Genomic DNA, 23,464 nt, shown 5'->3' with positions numbered 1-23,464 from the left:
CTTGGTCTGACCCAGTATGGCAATTTCTTATGTTTTTATTCTCGTCAACCCGTCCCTGTGTTCCCCATTAAGATACTGTGCTTTATTGTATATACTGTGTTTATATATACTTTATTGTATATACTGTGCTTTATTGTTACCATACTATGATACTGAGTTCAAACGTTTCTTGTAACTATAATATTCTTTGTTCAACTTGTACTTTGTTCTATTGTTATATGTAAAGCCCCTCCCTTTTTTGGGCATCTCAGTGTTTTATGTAAACCGGAGTGATTTGTACCTGATACAAGAACCTCGGTGTATAAAAATAAAAAATAAATAAATAACGCGTGAGCCACCATCAATCCTTGTAACCGTGATAGACACTCTTCTTATGGTGCTCGGAAAAAGACTTAACCTGCGGCTGATGACGGGTTTGAGAGGTTTAAGGGCCCCGAAGCCTAGGAAAGGGGTCCCAGATATGACGCTCTGGGCTGGAGTTTCAAAGTGACTCACTCCCGCATAAAACGCTTTTTTTGAGCGCAAGTGGTACTTTGAAAATCAATTGGGATGGGCGTTTGTGTGTGTAAAAGCATGCATGGACCCCCCTATTTCATGCTTACTTTTACCCACATTCCTGAGGGTGGAGGTGGGATGGGCATGCGGGTAAAATATCCACGCAGAAGAAAGTTACAGCTGCTCAGGGGCGGGCGTAGCTTCCTGCGTGGCTGTGCATGCATGGGCCCGCAAAATTTCAAAACCGACTTGTACGCTTAAGTCTGCTTTGCAAATTCAGGCTGAAGATTGCCATCAGCTAAAGAAAACCTTTAAGAGCACTTTGGATTCATAGACTTGCTTGTAGAAATGATCTTCTGGTATGCAGATGCCAGGGTTTGACAACTTGCTTTATAATAGATAGAGCCAGCATTCTAATATTTAAATTATTATTTAATGGGTAACACATAGTGTACAACACATCACATGTTTATAAATTAAATACAGCTTTATTCAGATGGCATTGTATAGAAGTACAAGTTATCTGACAATTCCCTGCTCTCATACAATCTATGGCCATAATGCCTGTTCAAGTCTCTGTACAGGTATTTACAAGATATTGAAAAAATTATCAAGAAAATAAACCCATCACATTTTGTATAAAAGTTTCCAGGTCAGGTGAACTAACCCTTTTGTAATTGTAAAAATAATAAAAACCCATTAGTGAGTTTTAAGGTATCAAACCACACTTCTGGCGTACTATTGTACACTGAAAATTATGAATTGAAGGACTCGCCTTAATGCTTTTCCTCAGAATATAATAAGCTTTCTTATGTGATAATGGTAGTTCAACAGTTAACACTCAGTTTTTATCTCAAGGTATTTGTCTCTCCTCAGCCCCATCTGGTTGTTAAATCATTTGAAAAGTTCTAGCAATGGGTTGACCAGATGGCTCAGTGGGAGTGGTCTGTGCTAGCAGACAAGGCAACTGGATTCAACGGCCAAGCCCAGCTGAGGATGCTGCAAAGGCAGAGCTCACAGATGCTGGGGGGAGAGCGAGTCCCAGTGTTTTCACATTGACAACAACTAGTGGCCAGACTTAGGGTGCTCCCATGCCACAAAGAGCTGCAGTGTCATGTCACTGTAACAGCTGGGCTAGATTTTTTTTTTTTTGGGAGGGGGGGCTAGGGAAGGAAGTGGAGGAAAGGAGGGCAAGAAAAAGAAAGTGAAACCACGAGGAAAAAAATCCCCAGATAATTGTGCTGTAGCCCCAGTGAAAGCCAATTCAGGTTGAGCTGGCAGCCCAAGGAAACTGCCAGGCCAAGAGAAAGGGTGGAAAAAAAAACAAACGTGTCTACACGCTGACGACATCATAGTTGTGTGAACGCAGGAGACGGTGCAACAGAACACATTGACATCACTGGTTATGTGAATGTAGGAGGCGGTGCAATAGAACACAGTGATGACATCATTGATTGTGTGTACGTAGGAGTCAGTGCAATGGAATACGCTTATGACATCATTGGTTGTGTGAATATAGGAGATACTGCAACAGAACACACTGGGAGATCAGCTGAACACCAGTAACTTCTTTTGGAAGTTTGCTCTTTAAACTTTTACAGTAATGGAAGATTCAGCAGGTTCTTTTTGCAACTATGTGCAATTATTCAGCCAATATTAACACTTTGCTTTATTTCTCAATTTATATTTAAGATGGGTTTTTTTTTAATAAACTACCAACAAGCAAAACAAATGTTAGAGTACGCAACCAAAAATTTGATTTGAACTTCAGTTTTAATTGTAACTGGCTGGTTTTACCAAATCATAAAAATAGAATATTAGCACATTTATGGCCAAATTGGCATTTTAGATTTTACATGTTGAAATGTACATAAAACTGCACAATATTTTTACCTCTCTCGTTATAGTTTCTGAATCTGTGTGAAAACCTGCAGAACAGTTTGCTCATTCTATGGTAAAATGCCTGTGGTTGGCATTGAAGATACATGTTTTGAATAAAAGTTTTGGAAAAACCAGGGCATTTTGGGATTTGCTGTGAACTTTAAAAAAATATTCTAAAAAGTAAATATACATTAGTGTTTAATAAATAACATGTAGACATCTTGTATCAAAGACAAACAGAACAGTACACAGTTTACGAACATACAGTATATTCCTTAATTCCTAAAAAAACCAACAACCCCCAATTCCTCATTAACAAGATTCCTTATTCTGTGTATAAAAGGTGTGATGAATTCATAGGGGCATGGCTTTACCATATGTACAAAACTGGGTTGTGCGTAGTGTTGGCTTTTGACATTTACGTTCCTTCTAGAGGGTTGGACGGTGCTCCGGGTGCTATAAAACTGTCCCTTCTTGGAAAGCTTCGAGCCACCTATTGAAAAGAAAAGCGTCATCATTTCAGGTCTGTCATGTATTTCAGAACTAAACACTATTTAGTGAGTTAATTACTAGACAGCATTTAGGGTGATCAAGTTTGGTCCGATGTGGCTTCTTAAATCTGCTGAATTGTCATGGTATTCCCTAAATTAAGGATGCAAATGTGAGGCAGCATAAATTTGACCTATTTATGGCATCTAAATTGAGTTTTAGAGGGCTCTATACACTAAGATGTGAAGATGGCTAAAGTAATTTATGGAATTTAACTTTGATTTTTCAAGCAGGTAAGAAAAAACCTGAATGAACATTTAACACTGAAGTCTTATGTACAGGGGGTGTGTGTACATTATCTATATACATACACAAACATGTTTTTTATTTTTCCTCCAGAGTATGATCAAACGAGAATCATTTCCATTTAAAAAAGATGTTTAGGTTCTACTATAAACAGGAAAAAAAACAAAACTTTTTTTTTTTTTTTGCCATGTTCAGCTATTGTAATCTTTTGGTATTTAACATGATTATAATATTATGATGTATTAAAAAAAACAACCCTATATATATATATTTAAAATAAGATTATTGAAAAAAGTAAAAAGGCCTGTAGTCTGATAACAGACTATATAATCCTTTCTTTTCCCCATTGAAAAAAATCTTCACCAGGCCCACTTCTCCACCTATAAAGATGGGGAAAAAATTATGCTCAAAATCTGCAACAATGTATAGTGCTCAAATATATCAGAGCTTATACAATATTACTGATTCAGCTGATATTCACTAAATATGCTAGATTGAAAGGCAGTAAGCACAATCGCCTTTACTTTGCTGTAAATAAATAAATTCCGATGTTCTTCACTCCTGAACTTCATTTTTCGTATGAAAACTAACCGAGATAAGTCCTCAGTGAACAGGGTGATAACAGTTTGGAGGTTTAACTAGTTTTTAATGACTGGAACCTGGAAAGTATACGCAAATAACCAAATTGGATACTTGACTTCTTAAAGAAGTTCTGACTACTAGGGGGCACGCCCTAGGAGAAATAAAAAAACCAAAACAAAACAAGGATTCTAATCACACACCACCACCCCCCCTCCCCCCAGAATGTAATAATCACTCCCCACTGCACTAACATGAAATGTCTCACCCCTGGAGATCATTATTACAGTTTGAAATTTCAGCATGAGGCTTTTATCCAATTAAAAATGGAGAAATTACTTACCTGATAATTTCGTTTTCCTTAGTGTAGACAGATGGACTCAGGACCAATGGGTATAGTGTACTCCTGCTATCAGTTGAAGACGGATCAGATTTCAATCTGATGTCAGCCCCTAGTACATATACCCCCTGCAGGAAGTGCAGCTATTCAGTATTCTCCTCGAAAAGCATTGTTGATATATGCGTGACTGACTGATTAGCTTAATAATTTGGTTAACTTGAATAACTTCATAACTTGGTTAAACGTTCAAACTTGATTAACTTGAACTGGTTGATTGACTATAGCTGGAGACCGCCAGTGTACTCAACTGGAAAGCATCGACACCCGGCAGGGTGGATGCCATAGGTAAATGAAAACACTGCTTACCCTTGAATTATTTGAAAGACCATGCGTAACGGCAGCCAAGGGTGGGATGCTGAGTCCATCTGTCTACACTAAGGAAAACGAAATTATCAGGTAAGTAATTTCTCCATTTCCTAGCGTGTAGCAGATGGACTCAGGACCAATGGGATGTATAAAAGCTACTCCCGAACTGGGTGGGAGGCTGCCCGTGGTCCACTTAGTATTGCCCTTGCAAATGCCGTGTCTTCCCGAGCCTGGACGTCCAGACGGTAGAATCTGGAGAAAGTATGGATGGAGGACCATGTCGCCGTCCTGCAGATCTCGGCAGGGGACAGGCATTCTAGTTTCTGCCCAGGATACTGCCTGGGCTCTGGTAGAATGGGCCTTGACCTGTAGAGGTGGTGGCTTGCCAGCTTCTACATAGGCCGCCTTGATGACTTCCTTGATCCAGTGGGCAATGGTTGCCCGCGAGGCCGCTTCCCCTTGTCTCTTTCCGCTGTGAAGGACGAAAAGGTGGTCCGTTCTTCGTACGGGTTCCAACATTTCTAGGTATCTGGATAGGAGTCTGCCGATGTTGAGGTGGCGTAGCCTACGGGCTTCTTCCGAATTCTTCGAGCCATCCGTCGTTGGTAGCGAGATGGTCTGGTTGAGGTGGAAGTGTGAAACCACTTTGGGGAGGAAGGAAGGAACAGTGCGTAGTTGGATGGACCCCGGGGTGAGCCTGAGGAACGGCTCACAGCAGGACAGTGCTTGTAGCTCCGAGATGCGGCGGGCTGAACACACTGCCAGCAAAAACACAGTCTTTAAGGTTAACAGGTGGAGGGACAGGCCTCGGAGGGGTCTGAAGGCGATTCCCGCTAGGAAGTCCAAAACGAGATTGAGATTCTACAGAGGTACTGGCCACTTGAGTGGTGGGCGAATGTGTTTGACTCCTTTCAGGAAGCGTGACACGTCCGGGTGAGCAGCTATGCTGTGGTCGCCCTCGCTCGTGGAGCCGTAGCATGACAATGCGGTCACTTGTACCTTGATGGAGTTGAGGGACAGACCCTTCTGTAGTCCATTCTGTAAGAATTCCAGGATCATGGGAACTTTAAATGAGCGTGGCTTGATGTTGTGGTCTTCGCACCAGGCTTCAAATACTCTCCAGATCCTTATGTATGTTAACGATGTGGAGAACGTGCGTGCTTGGAGGAGAGTGTCGATTACCGCTTCAGAGTATCCACTCCTTCTCAGGCGGGCCCTCTCAATGGCCAGACCGTAAGAGAGAACTGAGCTGGGTCCTCGTGGAGGATCGGACCTTGTTGTAGCAGTTCCCTGTGTGGGGGCAGGGGTAGAGGGTTCCCTGCCAGCAGTCTTCTCATGTCTGCGTACCAGGGTCTTCTTGGCCAATCCGGAGCCACCAGAACTAGTCCCTTGTGTAGTTATATCTAGTGAATGATCGCGCCCAATAGGGGCCACGGCGGAAAGGCATATAGTAGAGTCCCCGGTGGCCAGGTCTGTACCAGGGCATCGATCCCTTGGGACTGCAGTTCCCGCCTGCGGCTGAAGTATCTGGGTACTTGGGCGTTGGATCTGTTTGCCAGAAGGTCCATGTACGGTGTCCCCCACCGATTCACTATCAGCTGGAAGGCTGTGGACGACAGCTTCCATTCTCCTGGGTCTAGACTTTCCCTGCTGAGGAAGTCTGCCGTGATGTTGTCTTTCCCGGCGATGTGGACGGCGGAGATCTCCTGGAGGTTTGCTTCCGCCCACACCATCAGGAGGTCTATTTCTAGGGACACTTGTTGGCTCCTGGTTCCCCCCTGCCGGTTGATGGAGGCCACTGTCATGGCATTGTCAGACATCACTCTGACCGCTTTGTTTCTGAGTCTGTGAGCGAACCGCAGACAGGCTAGTCTGACTGCCCGCGCTTCTAGGCGGTTGATGTTCCATCCCGCCTCTTCTGCGATCCACTGCCCTTGGGCAGTTAACTCCTCACAGTGTGCTCCCCATCCTCAGACTGGCATCTGTGGTGAGTAGGGTCCAGGTTGGGGAGGATAGTCTCGATCCCCGGCTCATGTGGCTGGCCTGCAGCCACCACCATAGTTGAGTGCGAACTCTGCCCGGGAGTGATAGACGTACGGTGTAGTTCTGGGACCATGGGCTCCACCGTGATAGAAGTGAGCGCTGTAGGGGCCTCATGTGGGCTCGCGCCCATGGCACAACTTCCAGGGTGGATGCCAGCAGCCTGAGGACTTGCAGGTAATCCCATGCTGTGGGACGAGGATTGTTCAGCAAGGTTTGCAGCGAGTTCCACAATTTTGACCTCCTTGTGGGGGTCAGGCTGACCTTGTCTTCTTTGGTGTCGAATCGGACTCCTAGGTATTCCAGCGACTGTGAGGGCTGTAGGGAGCTTTTTGTTTGTGTTGACCACCCATCCTAGGCTTTCCAGTAGACATATGACTCTGCTGGTTGCTTGGCGGCTTTCCTCCGGTGACTTTGCCCTGATTAGCCAATCGTCCAGGTAAGGATGAACGAGGATTCCTTCCTTCCTCAGTGTTGCTGCCACCACCACTACTATTACCTTGGTGAATGTCCAGGAAGATGTGGCTAACCCGAAGAGTAGTGCCCAGAACTGGTAGTGACGGTTCAGGACTTTGAAGCATAGGTAACGCTGGTGTTCCTGATGAATTGGGATGTGTAGGTAGGCCTCCGAAAGATCCAGGGATGTGAGAAACTCTCCTGGTTGTATCGCCCTTATCACGGATCGTAGGGTTTCCATGCGGAAGCAGGGAATCCTCAGGTGGCGGTTGACCGATTTGAGGTCCAGGATGGGCCTGAACGTTCCCTCTTTCTTGGGGACGATAAAATAAGTGGAATAATGCCCACTATTTATTTCTTGTGGAGGCACTGGGGTTATGGCTTCGAGGGCCAGTAGTCTGGACAGAGTAGCTTCTACTGCCGCCCTCTTGGAGAGGTCGTGGCAGGGGGACTCCACAAACTTGTCCAGAGGGGTTCGTAGAAAATCCAGGTAGTACCCCTCCCGAATGATAGCTAGGACCCACTTGTCCGAAGTTATCTTGACCCATCTGCAGTAGAATAGGGCTAGTCTGCCCCCTATGGCTTCTTCCCTTGGATGGGTCGGCTGAATCTCATTGTGGGGTGCAGCTGGGGCCTGTACCCGAGCTGGTTCCCCTCTTGTTGTGCTTGGTCTGAAAGGACTGGTTCCTGCCCGTAGGGCGGGGGGCTTATAGTTGCTCCTGTAAGGATTGAAGCACTGTAAACTTCTGCCCCTGGAGGACCTGGGGAAGGGTCGCTGGTTTCTCTTTGTCTTATCCTTCGGCAGGTGCGGCAATGGGGACTCGCCCCATTTGTCGGCCAGTTTCTCTAGTTTGCTGCCGAACAGGAGGGATCCTTTGAAGGGCATCCTTGTGAGGCGTGTTTTGGAAGATGTGTCGGCCGACCAGCTTCGGAGCCAGAGTTGTCTCCTGGCAGCCACAGCTGATGACACTCCTCTGGCCGCGGTGCACACTAGGTCAGAGGAAGCGTCCACGAGGAATGATACTGCTGGTTCCATGTCCTTTCCCAGGGTGTTGTTCCTGGTTTGTGCTAAGCAGGCACGTGTCACCACGGTGCAGCAGGCCGCAATTTGTAGAGACATAGCGGCTACGTCAAATGACTGTTTGAGGATGGACTCCAGCCGCCGGTCATGTGCATCCTTGAGCGCAGCTCCTCCCTCCACTTGGATGGTAGTGCGCTTGGAGACCACGCAGAACATAGCATCCACTCTTGGGCATGCAAGAAGATCTTTGGTTGCCGGGTCCAGGGGGTATAGGGCTGCCAAAGCTCGTCCCCCTTGAAGGTGGACTCCGGAGCATTCCATTCCAGGTCAATCAGCTGCTGTGCTGCTTGTAACAGAGGGAAATGGCGAGAAGTCTGTTGAAGCCCCTCCAGCAGGGGGTTCGGTTTAGGTTCCCCCAAAGTACCTGGGCCCGGGATAGTGAGCTCCGTCAGGCATTGGTTGACCAGGTCCGGGAGCTCGTCCTTTGTGAAAAAACGTCTCATGGTTCCATGAGGCTCTGTCACCGGGGGGGATCTCCCCCTCTTCTAGGGGTTCGGCTTCCTCCTCAGAGATGTCAGAGTCCCCATAGGTGGGGCTTCTGGGTAGTGGAAGCCTGTGCCTAGGTCTTGAAGGGCCTGGGGCATGAGGGTCCTCCTGTGGAGCATGTGGCTGGTCAGCCTGAGGTTCAGTTTGCATTTGAACAAAGGCGTGAATCCCCTTTAAGAACTCCACCCATGAGATTGACGCTGGGTCAAAGCTGAGGGGCGCTGGTTCCTTGGGGGTCCCCGTCTGTGGGGAGATCCCTCTGGCTAGGTCCGGGGTACCCCCTGAGGAGCTAGAACTCGGCCCTGGGTGGGACTGGGTCTCCCAGGGCCTCTTTGCACTGCGTGCACAGGGCGTCAGCCTCCTCACTTTGTGCGGCTCTGATGTGGCATGCTGGGCAGAGGCCTTGAGCTTTTGTCCCCGTTTCTGGAGGTGCCATGGCTGTCGGTGCGTAAACGCTTATGCGCGCCGGTGCGCTTAAGATGAGTATGCTGTGCGTGCAGCTGTGCACCCAGCCGTAGATATGCGCCTGGCTCTGTGCGCGCAACTTATGCGCGCAAGGCTTGATGTACGTGTAAGACTATGTGCACAAGTGCTTTGTGCGCCTAGGTTGTAGTTATGCTCTCGGGCCAAGCGGCGAACGGCGCGGCGAATAGGACCAAGATGGCAACGGCGAGCACGCGGGCAATATGGCGACCCCCTCGGAGAGTCTCCACGTGGAAATAGCCTGGGCCTGGCCCTGCTAGGGCGGATCAACCCGGTGGCACTGGTCCCAGCCGGTGACCTGTGCTCCTCCTCGATCCTCGGAGACCGGATTCAAGCAGAAGATTTCTACCTTACCTTATCTTTTGCGCTTCCCGGTTTCGTCCCGGGCGGACTCCGGCTGCGGGGGGAGAGGGCAAATGCCTTCACCGCCACGCTCGAGGGTGCACCCGCTGCCTCTCAGCCGCGCCCGAGGATCGGGGGCTAGGTCCTCGCCGCGATTCGGCCGCCGGACCGAGGCTTACCTCCGAGGGACCACGGAAATCACCTCGGGAATCTCAACTGGGGGAAGGACCCGAGGGTATCACCGCAGGAGAGCGGGGCTCGTCTTCAGGTAGGTTTCTTCTTTAAAATTTGGATTTTCTTCTTTGAATTTGGTTCTAACGCTGTAAGAGCGTGCAGATAGTCCCTAACTGCTATGGAGACGGAAAATACTGAAGAGCTGCACTTCCTGCAGGGGCATATGTACTAGGGGCTGACGTCAGATTGAAATCTGATCCGTCTCCAACTGCTAGCAGGAGTACACTATACCCATTGGTCCTGAGTCCATCTGCTACACGCTAGGAAATAAAAGCTTAAATCATTTTAATTTCGAAAATCGTTTCAGAACTGCTATGACAAGGATTTTGTTTATTTACTGGTAATATCATGGATCTCTCTAATAAAGAGAAGCTTGGCTGTCCACCAATGAGCATGCAATACTGTTAGAGTGTCAGGCCAAAAAGAATGCAGTATTCTCATCTCCACAAGGTTTATATACAGGGCACGTCCTGTCTGGATGGGTCTGCTTTGGGTCTTTATCCCAGACAGGGCTTTAATGGAGAGGAAATGTACTTTGGACGCACATCCATATACTGGAAAAGGTTCCTGAAAACAGTAATTTTTTTTTTTACTAAGCAGGTCTCTGGGTCCAGCTCACAGTAAGAAAGTGACAAGCCAGGATGCACCATCCTGTCAAAGAACACAAGAGAAGTCTAGTGTACACCTCTGCTTGGTTACTGTAAATCTCTTCTACTTACTTTTGGGCTGTATGTGGATCTTCAGCTTTGAAGATGTAAAATAAAGTGTTTTTGTGCAGTAACTGGAACACTTTGGTCTCCGAACTCTCCTCTTTTATTTCGCTGACTGTGAATCCCAGCAACGGCTGGCTCTCCAAAGCGGCCACATCCTATTTGAGAACAAGACGACAGCTGTGCTTTAGTCTGAACAGAACTGCCGGGACCTCCCAGCAGTGCAAGTGCAGTGCAGAGCACTCCTGCTTTGCCTCCTTTTGTCTGTCCAATCCAGCTACCCTGCATGTCCCTCGTTCATTCTGGGTTTGTGGCTTGTTTCTCTAATACATTTTGTTTGCATAGTGCTCTATTTTAAATTAAACTTTTAAACACAGTGAAAAGACCGGGTAAATTGCTCCATTTCTGGAAAAAAAGAAAAAGCAAATGGAAGAGGGATTGGAAGAGAGATCCTAATAGCAGTCAGCTTTTCACCTGGCACCCGAAACGAGAAGCTGTTTCTGCAGGTCACTAGAACACAGCTGCCTGGGTCCAGGGCCTGTGCTTCCATTAGGCAAACTAAGTGGTTGCCAATGTTTTGGAGATGGCAAAATCCCACCAGCATCAGGCCCAGAAGGAAAAAGCCAATACTGCCAAAGAAGGGAGCGCTGTGCTGGTGCTGCTGCCAATAGGTCAGCTGGAGGTGGGGGAGTGCAAGACCAAAGATTTGCCTAGGCCAACAAATACTCTTGCATTGGCCCTGCCTGGGTCCTGGTGCCATGCTGTGAGGACTTTAAACTCAAACAGGATACGCTGCAATGTATGCGAGCTGCTACCACTACTGACTGTTCGTTGTAAGCAACTCCAGGGTCTGCTGTAAGCATAAAAAGATTTACTTGGCTAAAACCACATTTTAGCCAGGTAAATTTTGCCTGTTCAAATTCTTCCCCCACTCCCACCTTACCTAACAAAAATCATGACCTGCCCAAATTTAGCCATGCAAGAAAGGGACCAGGTCAGTATTGGGCTTTTAAAATTTAGCCAGCTCCTACAATATTCATGGCGACCTGGATACATGTATGGGGACACACATGGAACAGCAGTCTAAGTGTTAGATTCAGATCCTGCTGACAGTCCTTGTGACCTTGGCCAAGTTAATTTGGGTACAAATTTAGGGCCTGATTTACTAAAAGGCCTTTTCCCCCTGTAGAATGGGAAAAAAACCCTTGGTAAATCAGGCCCTTAGACTGTAAGCCCTCTGGAGACAGGGAACTACCTACAGGACATGAAAGTAATCTGCTTTGAAGTGGTTGACCTGTCACCACAGAATATTAAAAAAAAAATATATTTATAAAATCTATCCTAGTACATTCTGTTGTGTTCATAGTTTTAGCCAGATATAAGTACTGCTTAATATCCTATATCAATATAGGAGCAACAGAAAAAGGGTTTGGTGTTGGTCCAGTATATATGTGATTGTTCTATTGATGCCTGCTATAAGCGGACGTGACTATACATACACTGGGTCTTTTTTTTTTTTTTTTTTTTAATATCAAAGCTTTTCCCATAGAACAATAGAAAGCTGTTAATAAATCAAGCCTGAAGGGGTCTGGCTGCGCAGCCCCTACCACTCTCTGCGCTGCTATGAAGCAGAGCCACATCCAGCAGTGAATTACAAAAGGCGGGAGGTCATATTTAGCACGTTGGTCTGGCTAAGTTTGGCTCCTAGCCAGGCAAATGTTGAGATTTAAAACTCCCCACCAGTCTCAGCACCCCGGACGTAGCCAGCTAAAAAGTTAGCCGGACAAGTTCAGGGCAGGGTTGGGTTAACTGGATAACTGCTGATTTTCAGTTGAAGGGCAGTCCTAAAGTTACCCGGATGAGCTTATCCGGGTAACTTTAAGATAGCTAGATACAGTCAGCAATGCACTGAATATCCCGGCTGAGTTAGCTGAACAAGTTTATTGGGCTAACTTGCCTGGCTGAATATGGATCTTAGGGTATCCACCTGTATGGTCTACCTAGACCTTATTAGGACTGGAGGTGCTCAGCTGAAACCATCCCTCACACCATGTGATGTCCATATATAATCGCATACACAAATACTCTGTCAGGTGTTACTGCTTACATCCAGCATTTACATCTCTCTCCTGGGGTTACTGGGGAGATAATCCACCACTCAGGTAAACAGATCTGGAGCAGAGGATACCATGCAGATTTCAAAAAAAAGAGAGTCCGCCTGTCCTCCTATGGATCCAGCTTCCTGCAGTCAGAAAATCCCATGGATCCAGCTTTGTTCTGGGCAGATTGTGTCGGTGTAGTCTCAGCATATACTTTAAATCGCCAACAGTGTCTGACCCACTGTTGCAACACCTTCAGCATAAAAATTTTTTCAAAAAGGGGTGGATGCATGTAACAATCTCCCAGTGCAGGCAAAGCCAGCCACAAAATTCAAGAAAGCATGGGACAAACCCAGAGGAGCCTTAGATGCAGGGAAGTGAAGGTACAGCTGGGGATCACATAATCAGTGGCATTCTGCTAGGACAAGCAGGATGCTAGTCCTCACACATGGGTGACATCATCAGATGGAGCCCGGCATGGAAACCTTTTGTCAAAGTTTATAGAACTTTGACTGGCACACTGAGCATGCCCAGCATGCCACTATCCGCGCATCCACGCGGGGTCCCTTTTCAGTCTCTTTTTTTCCCGCAAAGTAATTGCCTCGCGGTTCTGGAGTTCTGCTCTTTAGTTTTTCTTTAAAGTGTTCCCGGTCATTTTTCGACTTTTCCTGCGCCAAGTCCCTCTTCTCCAGTTGGTGCCCCATCGAGTAGCATGGTAGATGTTTGTTTTTCCCTTCCGTTGCAGTCCATGGCATATCACTCCTTGGTGGCCACTGGCCACTGACAGATCGCTGGCTGTTTTTCATGACATTGACCAGTTTTTGACAGTGCCCCAGTGCCCGCGGACCATGTCTATTAATGATCCGCATGAGGTCTGTATCCTCTGCCTGGGCTTCACACACCTAGGGTCCGTGGGTACCATCTGTGCGATCAGATGACTCCCAAAGGCCGTCGGGCCTGGCTGGACCATCTACTCTAGCATCGGAGGTGTCGACATCTAGGGGCCGAGGGGAGCCATAAGATATGCCGTCCCTTTCCACTCCCCCAATAGGTCCATCTCGAGAGAGAGGAACCGGAGATAGACCATCTCCGGTGTCGTCGCACTCCAAGACACCAGGATCTTCAGTTTCTTTGGCATCAGGGAAAGATCAGGCCAAACACCGCCACAAACACCGTCACCAGTGGCCATTTACGCATGGCCCTGGGACCGGTATAGTATCGGCGGCTGCTGTACTATCACCGAAGCGACTCTGTGGGGAAGAGGCTTCGTCCACTATCAGACCCAGGAGTCCCAGGCGTTCCCCACCGATAACTGTGCCAAGTTCTGGTGATGCCTCCTCCTTCTATCCTAACTTCACCGGATTTTCAGGAGTTGGACCACAGGGTTCAGATGGCAGTGCTCCGAGCCCTGTAGGGTATCAAACCGGCATCAGTCCCCATGCCAGTGCCAGAGCCTGCGCTCTCTCGGTGCCCCTTCTAGGTCATCTGGACATCCTTTTAGGCTTCCTTCCAATACAACCAGTGCCGGGAGGACCATAGGTTCCTCAGTGGCCTCCAATGCCCCACTCTGGAGCAATATCCATTATATTGGGTCCTTCGAGGAAGAAGACTTGCTACGGCTTTCCGTGCCTACAGGGCCACTGGGCCCACAGCTGTAGTTTCCCCAATCTCATTCCTAGGCCATCGGGGATCTCAGTGCCCTCGGTGTCTTTAATACCCTCGGTGCCGTCGATGCCTCCCATGTCCTCAATTCCCTTGGTGCCCAAACCAAGAGGCCTGCGCAGGAACCATCCATGCCAGCCCCCAGGGGACCTTAGGGAGGAAGAGGCCCCATATGACCCCTGGGGGAACGATACCTCAGAATCCTCTTTGGAGGACTCTGGAGAGCTTCTTTAGGAGCCTTCTCCGCCAGATGAGAGGCGTAGATCTCCCCCGGAGTATTCTTCCTTTGCAGGCTTTGTCCGGGCCATGGCTGAAGCCATCCCATTTCAACTCCTCACAGAAGAGGATGCCCGACATAAAATGCTGGAGGTCCTCCAGTTCGTAGATGCTGCAAAGGAAATAGTGGCTGTCCCAGTCCATGATATTTTTAAGGAACTTCTCCTCAGGATCTGGGAATACCCTGTGTCCACCCCTCCACTTAATCGGAAGGCAGATGACATTTCCTGGTCCAAAAGGCATTGGGTTTTGAGAGGCGCCATCTCCTACACCAATCGGTTGCAGTGGAGTTTGCCTTTAAAAAAGCCAAGTGCTCTCGCACCCATGCATCTGCCCCTCCAGGGAGAGAGCACAGGGTGTTGGATGCCCCAGGTAGGAAGGTGTATCAGGGCGCTATGCTCATCGCCTATATCGCCTCCGACCAACTACATATTACCCAGTACAACTGGAACCTGTGGAAGCAGGTCCAGGAGCTGTCAGAATGCCTGCCTCAACAGCAACAGGATGTGTTCTCAGCAGTAATTCAGCAGGGTCTGGAGGCAGGAAAACACGAGGCGAGGTCCACTTACAGTGTTTTCAAAACAGCAGTGAGAGTGGCTGCAGGAGGTATTGGTGCCCGCAGGATGGCCTGGCTCCTTGCCTCAGACCTTCGGCTGGAGGTCCAAGAAAAGCTGGCAGATCTACCCTGTATAGGTGAGAATCTCTTTGGGGATAAGGTCAGGGACCCGGTGGCCCAACTGAAGGACCACCATAAAATTCTTCTACATCTGTTGGCTAGTGCTTCTGACCTGCCATCTTCTTGTCAGAAAATCCTCACGCAAAGCTCAAGGAAATCCTATCACCAGAAGAAATACTATCCTCCTGCCTCGCAGGCCTGCACACCCTGCGCTGGTTCCAGAACTCCCTTCAGCAGCGGACTCCCAGGCCTCAGCCAGTCCCCCAGCAGAGCCCTGCCATGGGGTTTTGACTGGGAGCAAGGGAGTGCGAGTCAGATTGCCATACCATCGTCATCCTGCCCTCTGGTCCGAGGTAGGTTGCGTCATTTTGCGTACCGCTGGTCCCACGTTACGTTGGACCAGTGGGTTCTCACCATAGTTCACCAAGGGTACAGGCTGAACTTCAGGGACATCCCTGGGACTCTCCCCTATGTCCATCATGGGCTTTGTCTGCTCCACAGGAAATACTTTGACAGAGCTCTCCACCCTTCCAATGGCCAGAGCGGTAGAACCCGTTCCCCTCTGCCAGCAGGGCAGAGGGTTCTATTCTCGGTATTTCCTTATACCAAAGAGAACTGGGGACCTACGCCCTATTCTCAACCTGAGAGCCTTGAACAAATTCCTTCAAAGAGAAAGGTTCAAGATGGTATCTTTGGGCACCCTGATCCCATTCCTAAGACGAGGAGACTGGCTCTGCTTCCTCAACCTGAAAGATACCTACACCCACACTGCGATCTTCCCATGTCACAGGAAGTATCGCTTTGTGGTGGGAAAGGACCACTTCCAGTATCAAGTGTTGTCATTCAGCCTTTCATCAGTCCCTCCAGGTTTTCACCAAGTGCCTGGCAGTGGTGGGGGGGCACACCTCGAACATCAGGGGGTGCACATTTTCCCCTACTTGGATGACTGGCTTGTCAAAAGCACCACTCAGCAGGGGGCGCTTCGCTCCTTACATCTGACCATCCAGGTGCTACAATCTATGGGGTTTGTCATCAATTACACCAAGTCCCACTTCAGCCCGTTGCCACACCTGGGCTTCATTGGGACCAGAATGGAAATGGTTCAGGCCAAGGTGTTCCTGCCCCGCAATCGAGTGCTTGCCCTGTCGTCATTGGCGCACTTGGTCCGCAGTCAACAGGTCTCTGCTCGTCTGCTGCTTCGTCTTTTGGGTCACATAATAACATAGTAATGACGGCAGAAAAAGACCAAAATAGTCTATTTAGTCTGCCCAGCAAGCTTCCCAAGGTAGTAACTGCCCCTCCGTGCAGGTTACCCCCATGTTTCTCTTAAGGGTAGTAACTGCCACTCTGTGCCGGTTTAGCTTTTTTATTTATTCCCATCCTCTAGCCTTTTAGGGATCCACAGTGTTTATCCCATGCCCCTTTGAAATCCTTCACAGTTTTAGTCTTCACCACTTCATCCTAAAGGGCATTCCAGGCATCCACCACCCTCTCAGTGAAGAAATATTTCCTGTCATAAGTCTTCCTCCCTGGAGTTTCAAATCGTGACCCCTAGTTCTACTAAATTGTTTCCAATAGAAAAGGTTTGTTGACAACCATGGATCATTAAAACCTTTCAAGTATCTGAAGGTCTGTATCATATCACCCCTGCTCCTCCTCTCCTCCAGGGTATATACATATTCAGGTTCTTCAACCTCTCCTCATAAGTCATTTTATGGAGACCACTCACCATTTTGGTCACCCTTCTCTGAACTGCCTCCATCCTGTCTCTGTCTCCTTTGAGATATGGTCACCAGAACTGAACACAGTACTCCAGGTGAGGCCTCACCAAGGACCTGTACAAGGGGATTATCACTTCTGTCCATGTCACCCCTTTGGCCTGCCTGTGCATGCACAGGGCGCAATGGAACCTGCAGTCACAGTGGCAGCAGGCATCCCAGGACCTTGGGGCATGTGTCTATGTCACGACACTTCTCCAGGTCTCCCTGTCCTGGTGGGAGAATATATCCAACCTGGAGCATGGGGTCCCTTTTCAGGCTTCCCAGCCTCAGGTGGTGCTTACTACAGATGCCACCCCCTGGGTTGGGGGCACATGTGGATGACCTCCATACGCAAGACTGCTGGATGGCTCAGGAATCTCTATGTTAGATCAACTTCCTGGAGCTTGGAGCGATTCACTATGCCCTTGGGCATTTTAAGACTGTTTGTCCCACAAGACAGTCCTGATCCGGACAGACAATCACATAGCAATGTGGTACATCAACAAACAGGGAGGCACTGGGTTGTTCCTCCTCTGTCAAGAGGAGGTACAGATTTGGTCCTGGGCTTTGTCACAGGGCATACTCCTGAAAGCAATGTACCTAGCCGGAACAGAGAATGTGCTGGCGGACCGAGTCTAGTGTTCCGGCCACACAAGTGGTCACTGGATCCAGCAGTGGTGGCCCGGATCTTCCGCCGGTGGAGAACTCTGGACGTAGATCTCTTTGCCTCCCCCTACAACTGCAAGGTGAGCAAATTCTGCTCCTTGTTCAGGACAGACAGATTTCCAGTCTCCGACGCCTTTGCCCAACATTGAGGCACAGGTCTCCTGAATACATATCCTTTTCTTCTGCTGGTCATGAAGACTCTCTTGAAGCTCCAGCAGGACCAGGGGACCATGATTCTAGTGGCCCCCTATTGGCCCAGACAAGTCTGGTTCCCGCTTCTTCGGGACCTATCAGTCAGAGAACCCATCCATCTGGGGACCTCTCCCAATCTGATCACACAGGATCAGGGCAGACTGCGCCATCCAAACCTCCAAGCATTAGTCTCGACGGCAGCCCCTGGACCTTTCTGACGACGTGTCTCAGATGTTGGTAGCTTCCAGGAAGCCTTTCACCAGAAGTCTTATTGACTGAAGTGGAGCAGGTTCTCAGTCTGGTGCAAGGATCATTGCTTGACTATCTGTGGCACCTCCCAGAGGATGGGTTAAAAACCAACTTGGTTCAGAGTACACCTGTGTGCCATCAGCACTTACCATCAGGGTGTGGGTGGTATACCCATCTCTGTGCAACCCACTGTTGGGCAGTTTCTGCGGGGCTTGCTTCAGCTGAAGCCTCCCCTTTGGCCTCCTGTTGTGTCCTGGGACTTCAAGGTAGTATTGGCGTGGCTCATGTGTGGCCCTTTTGAGCCCTTGTGTTCCTGCAATCTTAAGTTCCTGACCTGGAAGATTCTCATCCTGGTGGCAGTCACATCAGCACGCAGGGTTAGTGAGCTTCAGGCATTGGTTACATATCCACCCTACATGAAATTCTTTCATGATAGGATGCCTATGCAGGACCACCTTAAGTTCCTGCCTAAGGTGGTGACCGATTTCCATCTTAATCAGTCCATCACTCTGCCCACCTTTTTTCCAGAGGCTTCATTCTCCCCAGGGCGAACAGGCTCTGCACAGTTTGGACTCCAAGCGGGCTTTAGCTTTCTATCTCGAACACACAGTAGGCCACAGGCAATCCTCGCAACTCTTTATATCCTTTGACAGGAACAGGCTGGGTGTTGTGGCGGGCAAGCAAACTCTGTAAAACTGGCTTGCAGATTGTATCTCTTTCTGCTATGCACAGGCGGGCCTTCAGCTTGGAGGCCGTGTTAAAGCTCACTCTGTGAGAGCCCTGGTGGCATCAGTTGCCCACTTGCGAGCTGTTCCTATTGCCAAAATCTTCAAGGTCGCAATGTGGAGTTTCCTACACATATTCGCTGCCCACTACTACTTGGACAAGAATGGTCGGCATGTCAGTACCTTCGGCCAATCTGTCCTTTGCTACCTCTTCCAGGCTTAAACCCAAACCCAACTCTCCCTGCCTAGAGCCCATTCTTTGGATTCAGGCTGTCTCTCCATGTTACCAACAGCACCGCAGTTACTTTTATGCCTGTTAACACCTGGTTTGGTGCTTGTTGGTCGTAGTTGTTGTCGGGAGCAGCCTGTAGCTTGGTATTCACCCATCTGTGAGGACTACCATCCTGCTTGTCCTAGGGAGAAAGCAGAGTTGCTTATCTGTAACAAGACAGCAGGATGTTAGTCCTCAGGAAACCCACCCACCACCCCAAGGAGTTAGGTTCTCCTGCGTTTTATTTTATTTTTTTTGCTTGTGAATTCTATGTTATAAGATTGATGAAGGACCCTGTGTGGACATGCGAATAGTGCCATGCTGGAAATGCTCAGAGTGCCAGTCAAAGTTCTAGAAACTTTGACAAAAGTTTTCCATGATGTCACCCATCTGTGAGGACCAACATCCTGCTGTCCTAGGAGAACACCTGTTACAGGTAAGCAACTCTGCTTTATAACAGGAAGAAATGATGAGCAGAGCAGATGGGCTTTGCAGTCTTCTGTCATCATAATCCACTTTGGGTTAGTGTGCATGTTGTTAAAGTTAATAACTCCGAGATACTGTTACCTTGTAACTCAAAGCAAGGGGCTCTAGGATGACAACTCATTTTTTGTGCAGTCTGTACACTATTTTACATATTAAACCAACAACAAAAGTTAGGGAATCCTAACCAGGTAGGATGCTCACTGACCCTCCAGGCTGCTGGACAGTCTGAAAGACTCACAGATCAAAATAATCTCTGAGCTTGTGGCAATGGTTTCTCTAGGATGGTGTTGATTGCAGGTATTGACAGCCAAATGCTTCCTGCAGGACATCCTCCTGCTCGGGCCTAGTGGCAGGAAAATGTCAGGAAGCAGTCGGGTTTGTTTCTAGTGAAACTGGAGGTTGCCAGGTCTCATGACTGATTCATCCATATCTATTCTGAAAGCTTGGGAAAGATCACCATCCCTTCAAATGTTTTCTGGACATTTCTTCCATTCCCTCTGGTGATCATAAGAAATGAAAGAGAAATCAAAAGCTCCTCCATACTAACACTTCCTTGCATTGTTAACTCAAGCAACCATGTCTCATCACAATTGGACACAATACATGAAAAGAATAAGACCATCCTGAATCCTTCATCCTCTTACCTCGCTAGCAGCATACGTGTATAACACCTTGTTTTTGATCACAAACCAGAGGTGTTTCCACTGCTTTTTATTACCCTTGGATCTATACAGGTAGCCGCTCATAGAGGAGTCTTCTGCGCTGGCAGAGACCTGCAAGAAAGAACAAAATCTTAAGATAAAGATCTGCTTCTTGTCTAGCTGTAAGCACTGGATGGGGGGAAAAAAATCAATTTCTCAAGAGTATTTTTGTGTTTTGCATCTCTTAAGCATGTGGGCTATGTTACTAGCTCTCTAGGAGAGCCTCCTACAATCATACAGAAGGAATACACAGGTTCGTTCTTTACAAAGTGGCAACCTAAAAGTAAATCTGAATGCTCCGGGCACAGGCAAGAGGCTTTTCAATAGCCACAAGACTTGTTCTTGGAGGACCAGTAAAAGCACAGTCTTGCACTCATCAAAAGGCAGCTTGCTGATGCTTGATGAGGTCGCAGTGTGCACTGCTGCATTGACATTACAACCCCAACAGCTGGTTTACAACAGAAACACGTTGCAGAAAGTGTATCCTTCTAGCCTAACACAAGGAAGACGCATTTTCCTGGTTTTCTTGTGTTTTTAATGCTTCAGTTCCCCTTCCATTCCCGCCAAATCATGGAAGGCCCCATATATCTATCGGAGGCCCTCTACTTGGGCAAGTATGACCAGAGTATTGGCTCCTCGGCGACAGGCTCGTCTAGCAAATTTCAGCCAACTTCATCCGCAGAAAGGGCCCTGATACATCTGCACAGATTGTATTGATGACAGGATTACATATTAACCGGTTATTTGAAAAGAAAGGTAAGAACTGGTTTTCCTTTTCAGATATTTAAGAAATACAGTAACATATCAGATAAGAGGTTAGATTATTGTTCATGCATTTACAAAAAACTGTTGGATTTTACTATGTACATGAAACAAAGTATAAATAATAATTAAAAAAAAAAAAAAGATAAGAGGTTAGAAGTTGGGTCTAACATGATGGCGGGAGTCTCAGCTGCACCTCATTTTTTCCTTCCTGTCTGCGCATGGCCCGCGCACGGGCCTGCTCACCTCGTTGGCTCCTCTGCAGGTCACGGGTCGGCCTCCCCAGCGGCAGCCATGAGCTCCTCCAGGCCTCAGTGTCCTGTGGCGGCGGTCACCGGGCCTTCCACTACGCACCAGGCCTCACGCCGGAGTTCGGCATCTCCAGTGGCGTTGGCCAAGCCCCCAAGCAAGTGCGTGCTCCGCTCGGTCTCTTGTAGGGCCAGGGGCGGGTACTAGCTCCGCGGCGCGCCCTGATTGATTGCCCAATATAAGGAAGTTCCTGCCTGCACTTCCTTGCCTTGGCAATCGAGTCGACCCTGTATGTGTGCTAGTTTGCCTCCGCGTTCACAGTCTTGTTCCAGCGTCTGTCTGTCTCGTCTCCCCAGGCAGTACCTTTGGACTGTCTCTCTGGTACTGACCTCAGTCTGTTCCTTGACCATTCTTCCTGGATCCTGACCTCTGCCTGCCTTGTGACCTCGTCTGACCTCCGGAACCTGACCCCTGCTTCGTTGACCACTTCTCAGACTGATCCTTGGATTCTGACCTCGGCTGCCCTTGACCACGCCTCTGATTCTGGCTCTCCCCCTTGCCTTGTCATCACCTATATTGTTCTGATTCTCCCTGCACCATCAGACCTACAGCCTCGAGTCTGACCATGTTCCCTTGTTGTCCATGGGCACGCCTGTCTACTACCTCTCCAGGAGACCCTGTGAGGCCCACCTAAGTCCAAGCGGCCCGGGTCCCTATGGGCTCCACACGGGGAGACCGTGGGCTTCCAGTGGTGAAGCTCATCCTAGCCTCTGTCTCCTCCAGTGCTTCGCCCCCCTGGGGGCAGGTGCTTCCTGGTCCCTACCAGGGAGCAGTTCTCCACTGCTCCAGGACAAGGGTCCATTCCCGAGCGCAACAAGGCTGATATCAAAGGAGGAGAACACATGCAACTTCAGGAAGAGACTGGACAGCCTGTACCAAACAGTGCCAAGAGTGGAACATGGTCACCCCCTACAAATAAAGGGCACACTGTACAAAATGTAAATGAAGACATTACTTACCTGATAATTTCGTTTTCCTTAGTGTAGACAAATGGACTCAGGACCAGTGGGTTATGATCCCCTGCCAGCAGATGGGAGATGAAGCAAGCTAACGTCACAGTATATATATATATATATACTCCTGCAGTGACCCCAGCCTGCCAGTATTCCTTTCAAAAGCAACTGTGGACAGTTGCAAAAATCTTTATTAAAAACATGAGTGAAAACAGGTAACCATAACTGTACTCAAACAACAAGAAACACTGAACTCAGATAAAATCTAGGTACCCCAATATAGGGACTGGATGAACACTCACCAGTAATCTCTTGGGGCCCACAGCTCCACAAGAGGACTACTGACATATTCATGTGGCAGCCAAGGGTGGGAAGCTGAGTCCATCCATCTATACTAAGGAAAACAAAATTATCAGGTAAGTAATTTCTCTATTTTCTAGTGTGTAGACAGATGGACTCAAGACCAGTGGGATGTACCAAAGCTACTCCCTAAAAGGGTGGGAGACTGCCCACGATCCAGTCAACACCACATGTGCAAAGGCTGCCTCCTCCCGGGCCTGCACATCCAGATGATAAAACCTGGAAAAAGTGTGCAAGGAGGACCACATCGCAGCTCGGCAGATATCAACAGGAGACAACAATCGAATCTCCGCCCATGACACTGCCTGAGCCTTAGTGGAATGAGCCGGAACCTGAGTACACAACGGCTTCTCAGTAGCCACACATGCAGCAGTGACCACCTCCTTAATCCAACAAATTATTGTATAGCCCATGAAGCTGAAGCACCCTGCTTACTTCCGCCATGGAGGACAAATAGGCTATCTGTCTTCCAGAAAGGTTCCGAAACCTCCAGACACCGCATGACAAATCTCGACATCTAAGTGGTGCAGGAGGTAGCAAGGAAAGGCCACGCAGTGATTGGAATGTAGGGCCCACCAAAAATTCCAGCACCAAGTTAAGACTCCACAAGGGAACCAGTAACCTCAAGGGAGGCTTAAGATGCTTAACTTCCTTAAAAAAAAAACAGACCACATCAGGATGAGATAACAAGGAAGCACCATTCACCAGGCCTCTGAAACAGGCAAGAGCTACAATCTGCACCTTCAAGGAATTAAGGGCCAATCCTTTAATCAACCCATCCTGCAAAAAATCCATCTTAACTGAACGAGGAAGAACACCATGCTCCTCACACCAGGCCTCAAAAACTCTCCAAACCCGCACATAAGCTAAGGAAGTGGAGAACTTGCGACGCAGAGTAAGGTGGCAATCACCACGGAGGAATAACCACGCTTCAACAGGTGAGCCCTCTTAAGGGCCAAACTATAAGACAGAACAGAGTTGGATTCTCATGAAGAACCGGCCCCTGCTGTAACAGATCCATGTGTGGCA

The 23,464-nt window shown here is 48.4% G+C and overlaps 1 protein-coding gene across 1 annotated transcript in view; it reads right to left on the bottom strand.

The window, feature by feature from the left end:
• Positions 1–931: 931 nt before the first annotated feature.
• FGD6 (FYVE, RhoGEF and PH domain containing 6) overlaps positions 932–23,464 on the bottom strand; it is a 131,358-nt gene continuing 108,825 nt past the window's right edge. The window contains exons 19-21 of the mRNA XM_029601594.1: positions 19,995–20,123; positions 10,298–10,446; positions 932–2,869 (exon numbers count right to left, since the gene is read on the bottom strand). Coding sequence (XP_029457454.1) covers positions 2,833–2,869; positions 10,298–10,446; positions 19,995–20,123 — 315 coding nt within the window. The 3' untranslated portion in view covers positions 932–2,832. The remainder of the gene's footprint in view (positions 2,870–10,297; positions 10,447–19,994; positions 20,124–23,464) is intronic.

Source organism: Rhinatrema bivittatum, chromosome 4 (assembly GCF_901001135.1).
Source record: "Rhinatrema bivittatum chromosome 4, aRhiBiv1.1, whole genome shotgun sequence".
In the NCBI taxonomy this organism is placed as follows: Eukaryota; Metazoa; Chordata; class Amphibia; order Gymnophiona; family Rhinatrematidae; genus Rhinatrema; species Rhinatrema bivittatum.
The sequence above is the reverse complement of the archived record's forward strand: the minus strand, read 5'-3'. Positions and strand labels throughout refer to the sequence as shown.